Here is a 17,310-nt window from a genome sequence, read left to right on the forward strand (position 1 = left end):
CAGGCAGGTATCCTCTACTCTAGGACATGTCTGTTCATGGAATACACCAGCTTTCTAACCACAGCTGCACTTTTCAGTGGAGTAAACCAACCAACGTCTTGAAGCTGGTTAATGACTGACTGAGCTACACCTGAGGACTCCTGTCTTAGCTTCGAGGGCTATTTCCACCAAACCGTGCCCTCTGCCCAGCATCAGGCAGCGGCATTAGAATGAATCTGTCATTGGGAGTCATTCGATACATTAAGAGAGTATCATCAGCTCCCTAAAAATAACTGGGCAGCCCTGGGGCTCAGTGTTTAAAGACTTAAAATTAAAGTACACCCTGTGTTTAAAATAAGTTGAGGCACATGGTGGGTTTTAAATGTTTGCCATTCTCTTCTCGCCATTCAGATTGATTTGATAGTATCTAAAGTGTGCAGACACTTTAAATATAGTCACTTGCACTTGGGCAGAGTGAAAACAACAGCAGAGCAGTGACCTTCCCTGCTGTCCCTCACTTCCCTTTTTCTTCTCGCTGCCATTCCCTTTACCACCACTTTGCTTTCTGTTTTCTGGAAGTTCCATGGCAAAGAGGCGTTATGGCTTTCATGATTGAATAACGGTTACAAATTTCCATTTCACTTGATTTACCAGCTTAAATGTGGTTTAATGCAGCATGAATAGAATTCTCTAGAGGTGAACTGACTAGGTGTATGACTGCCAATTCTTCCGCACCCTAAAATAGCAGCATGGCCTATTACATGCATTTGTTATCTGTAACTAAGAGAGAATTACCAACCCACCCAGAGAAACAGAAATACAGCTGGTCCTGGGACGTCTCAAAAGGCCAGAAAACCTGTTGGTTTTACATGAGAATCAGCACTCGATTTTTTTCCTCCAAATGTTTCCAAGCAACCCAAAAAAAGACTTCTCCAAGCACATATTTTTGTCCCCCAAACCACCACCCTCCCCCCCCAAAAAAAGTACTCTGCAAGAAGTCAGCTCTTATCAGGAAAGTATTTGTTTCCACCAAGCTTACAGGTAGATATGATTAAGATATCAATTCTTTTCAGTAAATATTTTTTTTAGTGCCAACTACGTGTATGAGTCTGTGAAGGGTTTAAATGACCCACCTGTGTAGGAGACCCAGCCACACTTAAAGAGGCTATCCCTGGACTCCTGTCCCACTGAAGTAGGAGCCAAAGTGATGCTTCTCTACCTTTATGATCTATTTCTGTCTTTCAAAAAAAAATCTTGTAAAAGTATGTTACTCTGGAGTTGATTTCCATCATTAATTCAAGAAGGGAGGGTGGAGAAAAGAAGATAAATGAATGTGAAACTTGAGTCTGCTTCTGCCCTTTAATAGCCAGATAAAGAGTTTGGACAAAGGGGACAATAATTTACTGTAGGTAATAAAATAGTATTGATGCTGCTATGGAACAGAACCCAAGAGTTGAGGGCCATCCACACGTACCAATTTTGATACAACAAGCTTGGAACCTATTTATACCTTTCAAAGTATTTTATTGCTCTTTGTTTCCAAAGAAGCACACATCATATTGCACAAGGTCCATGAATATACAAGTATTCCTCTCTGCCAAAAGCAGGGGAGAAGGCAAAAGGATTACTCAAGTATTGTTTTTAAAACCTGAATCAGTAATGGGTAATTGCACAGAAATATTTGGTACTTAATAAGCTTGAGACTCTGAATCCCGAAAGCTTTTATGGCCCCAAGGCTTCATAGTTCAAAGGTTCATAAAGCTACCAAGAATGGATCTGGCCATGGTAACTGTGCCTGCTCTTCTGCAGATGTCACAAAACCCACAATGAGGGTCATCGAGGTTAGCCCAGGGCCTGTCCAAGGTGGCACTCCATAAAGGTGTGTCTTTGTGTGAGCTGAACTGCATGTGAATTATATGAATTACAACTTCTATTTAAATAGGTGTGGAAAATAAGGAGTCCCTAACCATTTTAATTTTTGTTCTCAGTGAATCACATAACCAGAGTTCTTAACAAAGCTGTGCTTAGCCCTGGAATTTAAAATTAGCAAATACCCAGGCATCGTTTCATACAAAATGAAACAAAGAATGGAAGAAAGCTACCAAATATTTACTATTCACTGGAAAGAATATAAAAGCACGCAGAGGCTGCATGGGGTTGGGGGAAGGGTAGCTGCATTATTTTCTCTCGGAGAATGACAGAGAAGCATCTTATTTCCAGAAGCATAGTTCGAAAGCACAGGTATCCCAACCTGGGATTAGAATTTCCTTATAGCTCTCACCATTGTACCTGGTAAACAAAACACACAAGCCGCTTGCTACACTCCCAGATACCCTCCTTCCTGATACTATCCCTCCAGAGGGTGCTCCCTCTTCAGGCAAGAAGAGGTAAAACAGCCAAAGTTGCCTTTCTCGTGAAGGCTTCTCGGTGAGCAGCTTCCCTCACAAGGTTTTGTTTTGTTTTTTGTTTTTGTTTTTTGCCTGAGCTTCATCTAAGTACAGCAGTTCTCAAGCGACACTGCAAGATGGTTGTTGAATATTAAAAGACACGCCTCCTCTGTTTCACGGCCTGCTTTATTTTCCTAATTTTTAAAAATTACCTTTCACTATATTGGCACTGAGTCCCTTTTGAATCTGCACTTTACTCAAGCAATGACGAAAGGGTGCTGTTTACAATTTCACTTTCTAGCTCTTACGTGCTTGTAAAATACTTTATTTTTCTTCCATCTTATTTTAAAAACAAAACAAAGCAACTTTAAATAGATTTCTTATTTCCCCATATCTCGTATCAGGGGTTCAAATGTAAGAAATCGATGACCTCAAAAGGTCAACCACATGCAGTAATCAACAAGATGAAAAACGGAGTTCATAATTTTGCATAAAAATATTTGCATTTACATTAACTATTGAAATGCAACATTTCTCATTCTCTTGTGCTGAGTTCAAATATGCTCTGGAAGAAGAAACGAAAGTATGTGCCTCTCTTGTAGGTTACTATACTGAACTCCTTTAAAGAGAATGAACGGTCCAGCTCGGGGACAATTAATACTCGGACTTCAGAGAACACTCCTGGGGGAAATGACTTAAAAGCAAACTGTGTGCCAACAACGGTGGGTGAAACATTCTTCTCGCATTAAATACGTTCATTCAAACCTCAAATACACTGTGTGATTTTATGGCCTAATTGAATGTACTCTTGATAAAAAGAAGTTGCCAAAAGCAGAAAGCTTGATATAAAAAAAAATTATATATATATACATATATACGATGCGCTAACCTCGTGTGCATTCTAGAAACGCCTTAGGGGTCTGCATTAGAGACCGGTGGTTATGTAACAAGTAATTTAAAAAACTTGCACCTTTTACAGTTACACCCAGACACAACAGATGAGCACAAGTCATCAAACATTTCTGCAATTCAACTATAAGGAAATAAATTAACCTTTTGCTTAAGGGAAAAAAGAGAGCTTGTGATGAGAAATCTGTACCACTCTTCCCGAATAACTAATAGATGAAATGCAAATCTGGCGGCCTTGCTGGGGAGTGGGGTAGCTAAAGTCCTAATTTATGGTCCCCTGAAACAGAAGGCGGGGCCTGATAGACATCAGTTATCTAGGGTTACTTCGTTTGGCCTGTCGTGAGCAATTAAAGCTAATGGTTCCCCCATGCACCCCCAAACTCAAGACCTGTTTTTTTCCCTCTGGCTCCACCTCCCTGGTTCAACTCAGCACCGGCTCTCTGGGGTCAAGACAGGTGGGGGGCCTCCTTCTCACTCTCCGGACTCCAGAATATCCACCTCGGGTATCGCTGGCGGAGCTCCCCGGCCCCCAACGCCCGGGACGCAAGTGGCTACTCCGGGAACCGCCCCAAGCCTCGGGACCCCCAACTGGCCCTGTCCAGTCACCCAGGCCGCGCGCCAAAATCTCGCGTCGTGGGCTTTGGCGAGCCACGCAGCTCCCTCCCCGGCCGCGGCCCCCGGGATTTTGAAGGGTTAGAAGCAGGCGACGCGGACAGCAAGGTCGTCTCCAAACCGTCCCCAGCCCTGCCCCAGCGCCAGCTCCAGAGCCGGAGCCCGAGCCCAAGCCGCGCCCGGGGAGAAACAGCTGTTCCCAACAGCTGGGGGGCGGCGGCGCCAGGCGCCCCAGGTGCAGCCGCGGCCAATCGCAGGCGTCCGGCCCGCCCCCTCCCCAGCCCGGCGCCGACCCCCGGCCCGCGGGGGAAGGCAGCAGAGAGGTGGAGAGCGGTCCTCGGCACTCGTCTTCCAGCTTCCGCGGCGGGAGGGACAGGACTGGAGCCCGAGCCGCGCGGAGTCCCCTTTCCCGAGCCCGCCGCCGTGCCCCCCAGCCCGCCCGCCGGCCTCCGCGTCCGGGCGCTCTCGCCGCAGACCCAACCCACGCCGCACCCAAGACACCGAATTTCTAAGAAAGAAAAAAAATCTACCTCCAAACGCTCCCCGTTCTTCGCTTGGGGACCACCCATCTCTTTTCAGTCCGGGCCTCCCCGCCGGGTGAGTGGAAACCGCTTACACGTTCTCTAGAGCCCGGTCCCATCCCAGACGATCCGGAGAATCTGTACCGTGACCGGCAGGGGGGGCGGGAGGAGAGAGCGAAGTCAAGACTCCGAGGCTGCTGGCGACTTCGGAAGCCGCGCGTCGCGTGCCCTCGGCCGCCCCGGGCCGCTCGCCCCCGCCGCGCCGCCGCCGCCCTCGCCCCCGGGCTCGCCCTTGGCCCCCGCCGGCCGCGAAAGGGGGCGGGAGACGCGGAGCCGGAGGAGGAGGCGCAGCCGCTGCCCGAGCCGCAGCCGCAGCCGGAGCCCGAGCCGCGGGGCGGGCGCGAAGATGCACACCACGCAGAAGGACACCACGTACACCAAGATCTTCGTCGGGGGGCTGCCCTACCACACCACCGACGCCAGCCTGCGCAAGTACTTCGAGGTCTTCGGCGAGATCGAGGAGGCGGTGGTCATCACCGACCGGCAGACGGGCAAGTCCCGGGGCTATGGATTTGTAAGTTGCGCGGATCGGGGTGGGGGGTGGGGGGGGCGAGAAAAAGCCTGGTGGGGAGATTGTAGACGGTGGGGGGGGGGGGGGAGCGAAGGAGTGATGCTTGGCCCCGGGGGTCGGAGTTCTGAGGGAGGGGCTGGGTGTGACCGGGTGAGGAACCCCGCGGGTGTGAGCGGCTTCCGAACTGAAACTTTGAGCGCCGCGGAGCTGGGGGAGGGAGGGCCGGCTCCTGCCTCGCCGGGTTCTAAGGGGACCCGGGGTGGGGGGTGGGGGGGACAGCCTTTGGAGAGGGGAGGGGCCAAGGTGGAAGGGGAGAGTGGTAATGACTGCTGAATTTGGGGGTGCGGAGGGTTGAGACCGTGGAGCCGCTGCACCTCAGAATTGCATTCCCGGGTTGGAGGGCAGTGGTTAAGCGCGTTGTTGCTTTGTGAAAATGCGTGTGTCTTCCGGTACCCGTCTGGGGCAGAGAGAGGACACCCCAGGAGGTCGGGGGCTCTTCCCCTCATGCCATCCCGCTCTCACTCTCCCCCCCTTTTTTTTTTAATTGCAACCATAGGTTTTTTTTAAAAAGCACGACCCTGTAGCTCTTTGCCTAACTGAAAGAGAGCTAACACGCTTCCTGGAAACTTACGCTTGCAAATTCAGCTGCCCGGGAGCAGCGAGCCCCCGGGTAGGACAATAGCTATTGTCGTTGGGGAGTGTTTGCGGGTGGCTGGGCGCACCGGGCGGATGTGTAGCTGCACTTAATGTTAAAGCAAACAGCGCCTGCCCCCGCAGAGTAGCAACTTGGGGGTTGAGGAGGGCAGGGAAGATGTGGAGGAGTTCTAAGAGAAATTCAGGCTTCCAATTCTCTGCTAGGCCCTTCAGGCTTCAGGTGGTGGTGTTTCCGTGGTGGTTTCCATTCCTTTTTTTCTCTTTTCTATTCCTTTCTTTCTCTCTCTTCCTCTTTCTTTTCCTTCTGTCCTTCCTGTTTTCCTTTGAGGGATCAGGGAGTAAGGTCCAGCAGAAGAAAGAAAAAGTTTGAGAAAGAACCCCTCAGTTTTAAGACAGTGACTTCTCCAGTGTGATTCCTGGTTTCCTTCAGGGGTTGATTTAGAGCGATGTGTGTGTGTCTGTGTGTGTACCTTGCTAAGGTCACCATGGCTGACCGGGCTGCTGCTGACCGGGCCTGCAAAGATCCCAACCCCATCATCGATGGCAGGAAGGCCAACGTGAATCTGGCATACCTGGGAGCAAAACCTAGGATCATGCAGCCAGGTGAGAAATCTTCCCCTTCCGCATAGAATGAATCCTTGGTTCACAAGTACTGGCCCCTGGAGAATCGGTAGCTGTGGTCTGTAAACTTGAACCATGGCTGGTTAGTCTTCCAAGGTATTAAAGATAAATGAGAGCTGTAAAGGCTCCTTTCAGGACTTGAAGTGAATCTAGACAGGCAGGTATATAGTATGCAAAAGTAGATCTCGGGATCCTGGACAGTTTGGATCCACCCTAATTTGGGTTTGACTCGTTTGTTTCCTAAATGACTTACAGTCATCATCCTCTCTCAACTTGGCGATACTTAGTCATATGTAGATAACTCACATGTGGATTATCTGGGCCAAATTTGTCAACTGCAGCTAGGTGTGTTTCCCTGCTTTGTATTGCCTCTCCTTTTACCTCCAGAGCAGGCAATCTGACTTGAACACTGACCCAAGAAAAGCATGGGGTGTGGGTGATGTCCTAATGATAAAGCTGTAATGATGGTATTAGTAACAGAAGAAATTAGGAATTTTCCCCTAGTCAAGGATCCTCTTGTTACAGAGGAAGAAACTGATGCTTAGAGATGAGAAAAAGTTTACTGCAAAGTCCTATAGCTATTAGTCACCAAAAGGGGAGCAGCATTTAGTCTGTGAGAGAATAGGAAGTTTTGGATTATTTACATGACTCCACTTTGCATTAGCACCGAGAATTGAGCATTGCCTTTTGAGCAAGTACAGTCTTTCTATTGGGTAAGCATCTTTACTGTTTGATTAAATCATTCCCTCTTCACTCTGACTTTCCATCTGAAGTTCTAGAAAGACCTTGACACTTGGCATCCAAACTGATTTCAAAGGGAACAAGGTTGTCAAGAAAGTGGGCACATGTGCACAGTATCCATTGGCATCAATTAATATTTGCATTTGTATGAGATATTGTATACATATATTGTGTATGTATTATCCAGAAAAGGTGGAAAGGAAATCTTGTTTTTTTTGTGAATGTTTAATATGAAAACTGTAAAACCCATAATCTTCCAGAGCATTGTCCAAAACCAGTGTTCCAAATTACAGAGCCTTGTAAAAGGTTGCGATTAAGGATTATAGAAATGTTTTTGACGTGTAATGTCATAGTCAAATCCTATGGTTCATGGTTTCTTTTCACAAGAATCACTCCCTAGTCCAGCTTTTCTAAGGTCCTGGTGTATGTCCACTAAACCTCACAGTTATGTTTAAAAGTTTCCACTATGAGACTATTAAAATCTTTATTTTTTTTTAGATCAATGATAGCACTTACAAAACTAACTTTTTTATACGTATACAAATGCGCGTAAAATGTTTTCTCCAAAGTGTCAAAAAAGGTGGTTGTCCTTCTAAGAGAAAGCAGTGACTGCATTTTATATGTAGTAGTCGTCAATGCCTGGCCCTGCACAAATAGAGAATGTGGTATGTTTTGTTGTTAGGTTTTGCCTTTGGCGTTCAGCAGCTCCATCCAGCCCTTATACAAAGACCTTTCGGGTAAGTCAATGAAACAGGCCCCCCTAAAGTTTCAATGTAGCCATCATTTGTTAACCTGCCTCTTTATGTTATATTAAAGACAAGATTATTGTGCCACGGAATGTTCCTGGTTGCACATATTTATATATGTTTGTGTATTTTTAATGCTGATACTATAAATATTTTTAGATGAGTCAAGTTATGTGACCAAGTACGCAGCCTCTAAAACAGACAAATTTTGAGCTTATGATTAACAAAACAAAATCAGAATACCAGGTATGACTTGTGTACGAGACGATTATGCCCCATCACCGTTATCTTCTGTTCAACTTTACTCAATTTCATTTGTCTCTTTCTAACCTGACAGGGCTCGTATACAGTTAAGCTAACTGATCAGAAGGATACCATGATAAGAGGTGGAATAGTTCTGTTTGGAATTAAACTCTGTAACCAGTAGACTCAGACACACAAGCTCAGATGGTGATTAACGATGCATGGATGTTGGTGGTGTTGTTTTTATTTTTCACAATAGTCAATAGACCTCCGTGTGCTTTATTTTATTTATTACAGTAATGAAGTGGTGTTGATAGCTAAACTGTGTGCTTTTTACTTAATTGAAAAGAGCTGTAGTGAAAGTGTTTCCTTTTCATCGGGGAAGGGGCTCTTTGTGTTTTGGGTTTTGGTGGTGGTGTTGAGGAGTGTTGACTTTTGACTTTGCCATGGGAAGCAAAGGGCCTTTTTTTTTTCTTGCTTTTAAGCTGTAGCCTGTGACTTCCATTTAACCATAATTTTGTAGTGAGTGCTAAATTGTGTGATTTCTTTCTGTAAGAATACAGATTCGTTGCTTGCATGTCCTAAGTTTCTGTTTCATTGGGGAATTGTCTGGGAATGGGGTGCTTTTTTTTTTTTCCCATGTGTATCACTTTTAGACTCTCACAGTTAAAAATTCAACTTCTCTCATCAGATTTCATTAACACTAGCCAGTTTTTTTAGTAGAGTAGCACTAACTTTCTCTTTTCAGACCTAACTCAGGTAAACAGCTTGCTCCTATTTGTGTTGTCTCTGGGTATTATGGTTAACAGCTTTCCTTACCTGAGCTCCCCATTTCCCTCCCACTGGGACATGATATGAGTGGGATATTACCTGCCTCCTAAATTTATTCTGAGCACTAGAGTCTATTTTGGTTGTCTTCTACCTGGTCAACATCCCTCCAGCTCTAATGCCAGAGACTTAAACTTCCTTTTTAAACATTCTAGCTGTTCAAAGAGTGTGTTATCCCCAGCAATAGTTTCTTCTCTAGCTTAGCACCTACACTCCTCCATGTGTAATCTAGAATTTTAGAATCGGGCTACATGCATGGATGTACACCTTCTGTGTCTCCAAGACTAGACTAAAGAAAGTCTGTTCTTTCAAGTAAAATCTGACTTGGAAAATTTATATTTTCCATGAATATCTTTTTATAGCTCTACCTTTAACATAACCATGCTTCATTCTTACTGACAACTCCTACTTTTTATTTTAACCAGAGAAGAGGGTCTTGTGTCTAATATAATTATAAAGAGACTTCATATTTCCATAGCTACTTATCAGAGCCCCATCCAGACAGATCTTGACACTGATAAGTAATAGGGTGATTGGTCCAGCTGCTTCTGTGGCTTTCTTTCCTTCCATTGATCTAGACTATTTAAAAATGGATTTAGGGAGGAGAACATTTATCTTTAGAAGTGATGATGAGTTTAGTCATGACCTCATGCTAATAATCTTGAAATGGTTACAAAACTAAATCAATCAACGTATTAGCATGTGTATTTTATTGTGCTATTGGGCTATGCAAAATTAGGAAATTGCACTTTAGTTTAGAAAATAAACTGAACACAATCCAATCAGGAATCATTAAGCACTAAATTACTTGGTATTATATCAAATACAAAAGGAATTTAGAGGAGCAAGAAAATAGATGTGCCGGAAGAGTTGTAAAAGGCTTTGTGGAAAAGGTAGACTTGAGCCAACGGGTACAACAGGTGAAAGGAAGAAAGGATGTGCCTGGGGGTGGGACAGGGGTTGGACAGGGTAAGATCGTGCAGAGTCACAGAGGAGAAAAGAAATCATCAGTCCATGGAAAAATCAGACTGTTTGTAGAGGGACTTGAGAGCCAGACTAGAAATTCGGACTAGTTGAGGTAGTCCTTATAGATCTTTGAGAAAGAAACAGGAGGAAAGTAAGAATAGCCTACGTCATGTGTCATATAGAGATTTTGTATCCAGTGTGTTTTGATGCAACCTTTATTTTTCATCTCTTCTAATATTAGCTGCCTTTATAAGGATGGTGATGACCACTGTTTGAACTTGAGATTCTTTTTAGAAATAGATTGCATTCCAGACGGAACCAGCAAGCCTTCTCTTTCTTTTCAAAGGGGGTTCTCCACAGTGCTCTAATCCACAGAGTCTGTACCGAACAAATCAACCTGGTCATCCAAAATTCTATGTGAATGCTACATGTTCTTATTTTAGGCCTCTAGAGTAGCTTGAGAATTTTCTTAATTGAGTTGTTTGAAATTCTAGCAACTGAACCATTTTTTATGTGGTCCTTAAATGGCTCCCATATTACTCTGGGCCCTTTAAAGACAAAATCTTGGCCTGGAGGAATTGCTGATGTAACACAATAGACAGCTATATAGAAAGAAACTTGTGGTTTTGCTAAACCGTATCTTGAGAATGTTCTGTTTGAAAGATACATGTTCTTAATGAAAACTTGGAGAGACTGCAAATCTGTGAGTAGAGATTTCTAGGCTAGTTTAGATCCCGTTGAAAAGACACTTTAAACATTCATTCAGTACACCTTTAAGTGCTAAGTTTTGGGAGTAGGTGTATTAACGCTGCTGGGTTCTACCTACCCTCCACTACGGAGGCAGGAGAGACAGTATCTAACATTAACTTAACATCCCAGGTAACCATAACTTAAATAATTTAATTTAATTCTCATAGTAATTCTTTGATGATGGCATTATTAATATCCTGTCCAAAGGTGAAAACACTGAGATGCCCAGGGAAGTTAATTAAATCCTCTCCCTGCTCACAGGGCTAGTCACTGATGGTCAGTTTCTAGATTCAGAATCCTGGTCTCCCCGACATCAAGAGCTTGTTCTTTTCTTGTGTGTCTGGCTTTAGCCACAAAGACATATCTCCATTCTCTCTTGTAATCTAGTAAGAAAGCTGGCAAGCACCTAAAGGAAGGGCCCCTTCATCAGATCAGGGAGAGGCCCATCAAGTTGGTGAGATCCAGAAGTCTTCACAAAGGAGGTAGAAGTTGACAAAGACTTTAAAGGATGATGGAAGATGGGACAGTTGTTTATTGAGGACCTACCGTGCTCACCGTTGTAGGCACCTCACATAGCGTATTTTATTTAATGCACATCAACTCAGGGTTGAAAGTGCAACCCATTTCACAGATAAGAGCGAATTCCTGAAGGCCCTGCATGTAGTGAGTGCTTGACTAGGATGGATGGGATTTAGATTTCAGCAGGGAGAGGAGTGAGGATTGGCATCCCTGGCAGAGGCATGGAAAAGTATGGCATGTTCAGGAAACATGAATGGGTCCAGTTGACTTGGGTTCGAGAAAAGGTAGAAAGCCATACTGGATAGGTAGCTTGTTGCCAGAAGCGTGAAGGAGCTGGTATGCCAGGGTTTAAGGAATTTGCAGTTAGGTTGATAGGTTACTTTGAGCAGGAAAATGACGTAAGGACTCTGTCAGCAGCTTGTGCAGTAGTTTGGAAGAGGAAACCAGTTAAAATGCTGCTTTAAAAGGGTCACAGAGAGAACTCAGGGGGGCAAGAAAAGATGGGGAGAAAAGAAAAACGAACTTTTTATTTGAAACTCACCAAAAGGATTTGCTTTGTTCTTACCCTTTTCTAACTGCCAGGCATGTATGTTCTATGATTAATTGAGGGAAAGGACATTGGTAGATGTCCAGTAGGAGAGAGATTCCCAAGTATCCCTCATGGGTTCCGTAGACAATTAAAGGAACTCATCCTCAAGCTATTGCTTCGGAAATGCCACCTTTCTCTTTAATCCAATTCTCCCTTCCTTCCTGAACTGAGATATTTTAGGTTCTCTGTGATCTTCTGGTTCTTCTTTTCCTTATGCCTTAAAGGGCTCTTGGCTGTCATTTGCCTGCCAGGCGTCTTCCTGCCCTTTCCCAGACTTCATGCAGAATTCTGATATTCCAGGGAACTTTACACTCTCATTGGCTGGCATTATCAAATCAAAACTATTTCTGGATGGAAAGTAAATGCAGAGACAAGAGTCCTTTAAGCAATCCCTGCCTAATGTTTAATGCATTCTTCTCTCTCTCTCTTCTCTCTCACTTGCGCACACACACACACATACTCACTCACAATTTTATCTTGCCTCTTTGCAAGGAACCTAGCAACCGCCGTGTTCCCCTATGGAACTCCAGGGAGTAAAAGGGGTTAATGTTTCAGTATCAGTACGCTTCATACATGCTGGCCTTTGTAGCTGATAGATGTTTTACTTTGGCCTTATAAAGACATTTTACTTGCTGGAAACCCTTGTTGCATGACAGGATCAAAAATAGCCCTGCTGCAGCCCCTGCTGTCTATCACCACATGTAATTTGGCATGAGAGTAGGCTCTCTTAGCAGTGTCCACACATTGGGGACGAGACGGCCTGCAGGGGCAGGGTTTCATACAGCCACACCTGTTGCTGTGAGTGAGTTGATCACCTGACCTGCAGAAACATTTTGAGTGTGTGCATGACCACGTGTCTGGTTTCTGAGGAGGGTTAAGAACATCTCTAAGTGTCCTCAGAAACACTTGATGACGTCGTTTTTCCAGGCACTGGGAAAAATCTACAAGTCTAGTAAAATTCAGTGTATTTTTATCATTGGGGTCAAAGTTCGCTACCCACTGTGATAAATTCATCTTTTCCATCGATGTTCATTAATGAGTGCTTTTGGTAAAACTCTGAAAAGGCAAAGCAAAAATCTGTTTCAAAATCTGGTGGCAAGGTTTTCTGTTTTCATTCCTTTAAAATTTAAAGATTGTTACTTGCACTTGTACTTCTCATAGGTTTTGGGCATTGCTAACAGCCAGATGGCATTTTAGCGTCATATTTTTAGAAAAATGAGGGGTTTTGGTGGAGAGTATTTAAAAGACAGATGAAAATAAATCAGATATTCATGGTAGTGCTTTAATATCAGTAGTGAATCGCAGTAGTGAATCACAAGAGAGAGAATTGAGATGCATGGGGTTTTTCTTAAATTCCTCTTGTGATTTATTTTTTAACCAAATTAATTTTTGAATAAACTCATTGGAGTCTGTCTTGTATGTGATCTGTGAATGTATACTTTTAAAAGGTACGTGGCTGTGTTTTACTTTCTTGAACTTTTGCAGAGAATACCTAATAACAGAATTGATTTGTACAGAATATCCCACAGGAGAGATTTATAACAGATATGTTAATAAATCTATTTCTGTTGATTTGGAAGATAAAGCAGTTAGTGGATGTGCAAAAAGAAATGTTTCCTTACTTATATGATTATATAACCCTTCGACGTTTATATTAATTTTAGAACTATCTAGTTGTATTTCCCTGCCCCTACCTTTTCCCTCAACCTCATCGTTTCCCCAAAACCCCTTCTGTCTGTCTTGCATAGAGATAAACAAGCTGGCTGACCTCAGTTGCCTGATAGTCAAACAGGTTTGATTGACCGTTGTGTCCTTATGAATTTTATGGAAAAAAGAAAGAAAGAAAAAAAACGTGCTGCACATCTCGTTGGGAATCACTGCTGTGAATGTGAATAGCGTTTCTGTAGCTTCCCACACCAGTCTCTTGTGACAGTGAGATGCACTACAGTTCGTTTGAGAAGTGTGATTCTGCTGTGTTTACCACACTTGTGAACTTTTAAACTCCTTTTTTTTTATTTTGTCGCCTGCTTCTTCTTTTTTTTATAATTATTTTTAATCAGGGTGACTGAGGTTGCAGAGAGATTAATGTGTGCCGAGTCTGCAAAGCAATTTCAAGTAGGGTTGCCATGATAATAAACACCTGGTAAATCACCTAAATCAAGTAATGGTTAAAATTGACTTCAGTTTTGACAAACTGGCCATCAGAAGTAAATGATCGCAGGTTACCTTTGGAGTCCTGTCTTCACTGCCAAGAATCGTTCTATTTGCTAAATGTTTTTCTTTATGAACTAATTTCAGACTTTAAAGTCTTGATCATTTAAGTATTTAGTAAATATTTTTTATCTGCACAGCCCTCATGAGCCACCGTGAATTTTCCAAACTTTCGATAATTGATACTGGATGGTTCTAAATAACCATAAATAAAAATTCTAGCAGGGAGGGTACCATGGTAATTTCATCGTTGTTGAATTTATTCTTGGGCACTCCTAACTTTGGCTACTGGCAGAGTGCTTTCAAAGGAGATATTGTGGCAACCCTATGCTCATAATAACCACTAAATTTGAGTTTGTGGGATCTCTGAACAAAACGTATCCTCCAGATAGGAGGTGACTACTGCCTGACTTTGTTTTCCGTTTCTCCTACAGGATACCTGCCCACTATGTGTATCCTCAGGCTTTTGTGCAGCCTGGAGTTGTAATCCCTCATGTCCAGCCTACAGCAGCTGCCGCCTCCACCACACCTTACATCGATTACACTGGAGCTGCATATGCGCAATACTCAGCGGCAGCAGCTGCCGCCGCCGCGGCCGCCGCCTATGACCAGTACCCCTACGCAGCCTCTCCAGCTGCTGCAGGATATGTCACCGCTGGGGGCTATGGCTATGCAGTCCAGCAGCCAATCACCTCGGCGGCGCCTGGGACAGCTGCTGCTGCCGCTGCAGCTGCTGCCGCTGCTGCTGCATTTGGCCAGTATCAGCCTCAGCAGCTGCAAACAGACCGAATGCAATAGACCAGCCATCTGATCAAAGTTGAATTGTTTTCTCTTTCCCCCACCATTTTCCAAGTTTTAATAGTTAATAAGAGTTAATGTGGGCTTTAAAAAAAAAAAAAGAGGCTATATGATTGAAAAGCAGATTTTTTTTTTAATATTCCAGTAATGTTCATAGATGAGAAAGAGGTGAGAATGAAGGGAGTGGGCACAGGTTTGGAAGCCAGTCCCAAGACTTTGAGTAAATGAAAGGCCCCTGCCAAATGCCAGGCAGGGATAACAATGGAACTTCACTTTTATAATGGGATTTTTATTTGTGCTCTTTTTTATAGTATCAGGGAAGCAAACTGCCTTTTACATGTTAGAAAAAGCTATTTGAATCTAGTTGAACCAGGGAAAACAGAATGAGCAATATGTAGCTTGAATTACATTTAAAAGCAGACTTTTTTAAACAAAACGTTGAAAGCACTGATTGTCATTTTTTAGCAGTCACTATGGCCTATAGAACTTTTTCAAGTAAGAAGATAATGTTCTTACTGTCTCAGACATGGGCATCGAACAATCAATCGAGGAGCGTGGCGGTGGGTAAAATGGTGGGCAGGCACCAAAGCTATTTTCTCATCTGTCCTCCGGGTGAGCTGAACTCTGGAACAAGTGATGTGGAATTAATGGGTGCAACAGCTGTACAGACAATCAATAACACACAGTTCTGGAAAGAACACATCACTTGTGCTTGTTTGATGAGCTTGTCACATTCTAATCCCTCTCCCCATCCTGTTTCAATTTTGGGAAACTTGTATCTGCTGGTGTCAGCAATTCTGATTCTGAAATAGGATCAGGCTTTTACTCTTACAGCCTTCTCTTTCTATTTATTGTGTCGACTCGTGGCTTATGAATAAAGGCAGGCAAAGTTTGCAGACTTTGAACCCTTAAGAACTGTCTTAATGACGTTTATTTTTTTTTCCCTTTTTAAATAATTTTACACTTTTCAGTATCTATTTCAGAGTCATATTTAAAACTATTTATTAGTGAATACAGTCCATGAGACAACAAGCTTACTGAGATTACAATTCTTCAAAGGTTAATGATAATGTGGTTTATACTGTGCCTTAATAGTAATGCTATTTAAGATAATTTATTTTTGAGTTTTACTATGCTGCACTCTAAAGAAAGGAACTTTAGATGTGACACTGTAAAATTATGTATTCATCTCATGGCGTAAATTATTTAGTAGGTCTAGATGTAGCATATTAAATATTAACCTATTCAACTAAGATGTTGACTTGGATTTATTTAAATTCATATGTGCACTGTATAAGAGAGTATTCTTACATTAACACATTTTAGTTAATTTCAAGTTTTTAGTTTTTTAAAACAGGATATATTGCTAGTTTCATGCTTCCTTCTCTGATTTTTGCTCATGTAGATCTCATTTATTGGTAACTCATTAGTCTAACACTATTCTTACATAGTTTATGTAGTTTTTAAATGCTGCTTTCCATTTTCCTTCTGAAACCGCAATACTTGCAATTTTTATTCTTAAACTAAATTGGGTACTATTTTACACTGTATTGGATTTTTATACTTGAACAATTTCATACAAGGGAAGACAGGTTAGCATTTTTATGGACTTTTCTCCATCATCACTGGATTTACTTTAAGTATTCCCATACTAGACAGTGTTATGTAGACTTGACTCTCCTGTGCAAATTATTTATTCATTGTGTATATTGCTTTAACATTTCAGATCTTCTAATCTATTCACTTGTATTAAATATAATTTGTAAAAACACCTGTTGTATTGCTTGTTTCTAATTAGATAGTAAAGGGGAATGATTTCGCATTTCCCAGGAATAACCAGCATTTCCATCTCCCACTTTTCAGTGCATAAAGCTTCTCAGATGCCCTGTTTTTTTACCTAAGTGAGGTTCATGAACTTGGAATCTGTGTTGTATTTAGCAAATGATATAGATCATCCCCCAACAGTGAACCCTGAAAAACAGTTAATCCTAGCACGAACTGAAGAATTCTTGAAAAGAGTAGGCTGGGGAAGAGGGTACCTGTCAATCAGAAGCTGGAGCACAGTGATGCTTGGGGTCGGATAAACTTGGAGCCATACTCTGCCACATTCTGGCAGTGTGAACTGCAGCAAATTACTTTTTGTAATTCTGGGTTAAGATTCTTATGGGATTCTCATCTATAACATTGGAACAATAAAACATGATTATTTAAATTTTAAGTAAAGTACATAAACTACATTGCACAGAACCAGATATTAGTAAACATTTGATAAATGATTATAGATAGTAGTGACAATGCCCTGGAGGGAAAGATAACCAAAGAGGAACTTACTACTGAGATGTCTTCATTTTTTCATTTCTGTCCACGATGATGAGGCAATCTCTAATGGTGTGTACTGGAAGCTCAAATGAATGCCATACTGATTGACTTAAAATGTATATCTTTTGTTAATTATGAAATGGATTTTTTGTTGGCCTGTTCGTCTTAATATCTTCCAAATCTACCATGTAATGTCTTTTATCGAACTTTATTAATTTTCAAAAATTATAACTAGCCAAAAGTTGTGAGGCCATCACCTTTTATATTTTATGCAAACTCTAAAGCCATTACAGTCTCCAAACTTTAATTGCCTTTAATTTTACTTACAGAAATAAATACTAGCTTA

The 17,310-nt window shown here is 42.6% G+C and overlaps 1 protein-coding gene across 2 annotated transcripts; it reads left to right on the forward strand.

The window, feature by feature from the left end:
• Positions 1-4,760: 4,760 nt before the first annotated feature.
• RBM24 (RNA binding motif protein 24) lies at positions 4,761-16,414 on the forward strand. 2 transcript variants are annotated; one of them, XM_077143330.1, is made up of 4 exons: positions 4,761-4,982; positions 6,113-6,236; positions 7,678-7,732; positions 14,282-16,414. In XM_077143330.1, the coding sequence occupies exons 1-4, from the start codon at positions 4,815-4,817 to the stop codon at positions 14,643-14,645; spliced, it is 711 nt and encodes a 236-aa protein (XP_076999445.1). In that variant the 5' UTR covers positions 4,761-4,814; the 3' UTR covers positions 14,646-16,414. The 2 variants fall into 2 exon arrangements, with proteins under 2 accessions (XP_076999445.1, XP_076999446.1); XM_077143331.1 differs by lacking the exon at positions 4,761-4,982 and adding an exon at positions 5,295-5,649.
• The last annotated feature ends 896 nt before the right edge of the window (positions 16,415-17,310 follow it).

The sequence above is a fragment of the Tamandua tetradactyla genome, chromosome 25 (assembly GCF_023851605.1).
Source record: "Tamandua tetradactyla isolate mTamTet1 chromosome 25, mTamTet1.pri, whole genome shotgun sequence".
NCBI classification, from domain to species: domain Eukaryota; kingdom Metazoa; phylum Chordata; class Mammalia; order Pilosa; family Myrmecophagidae; genus Tamandua; species Tamandua tetradactyla.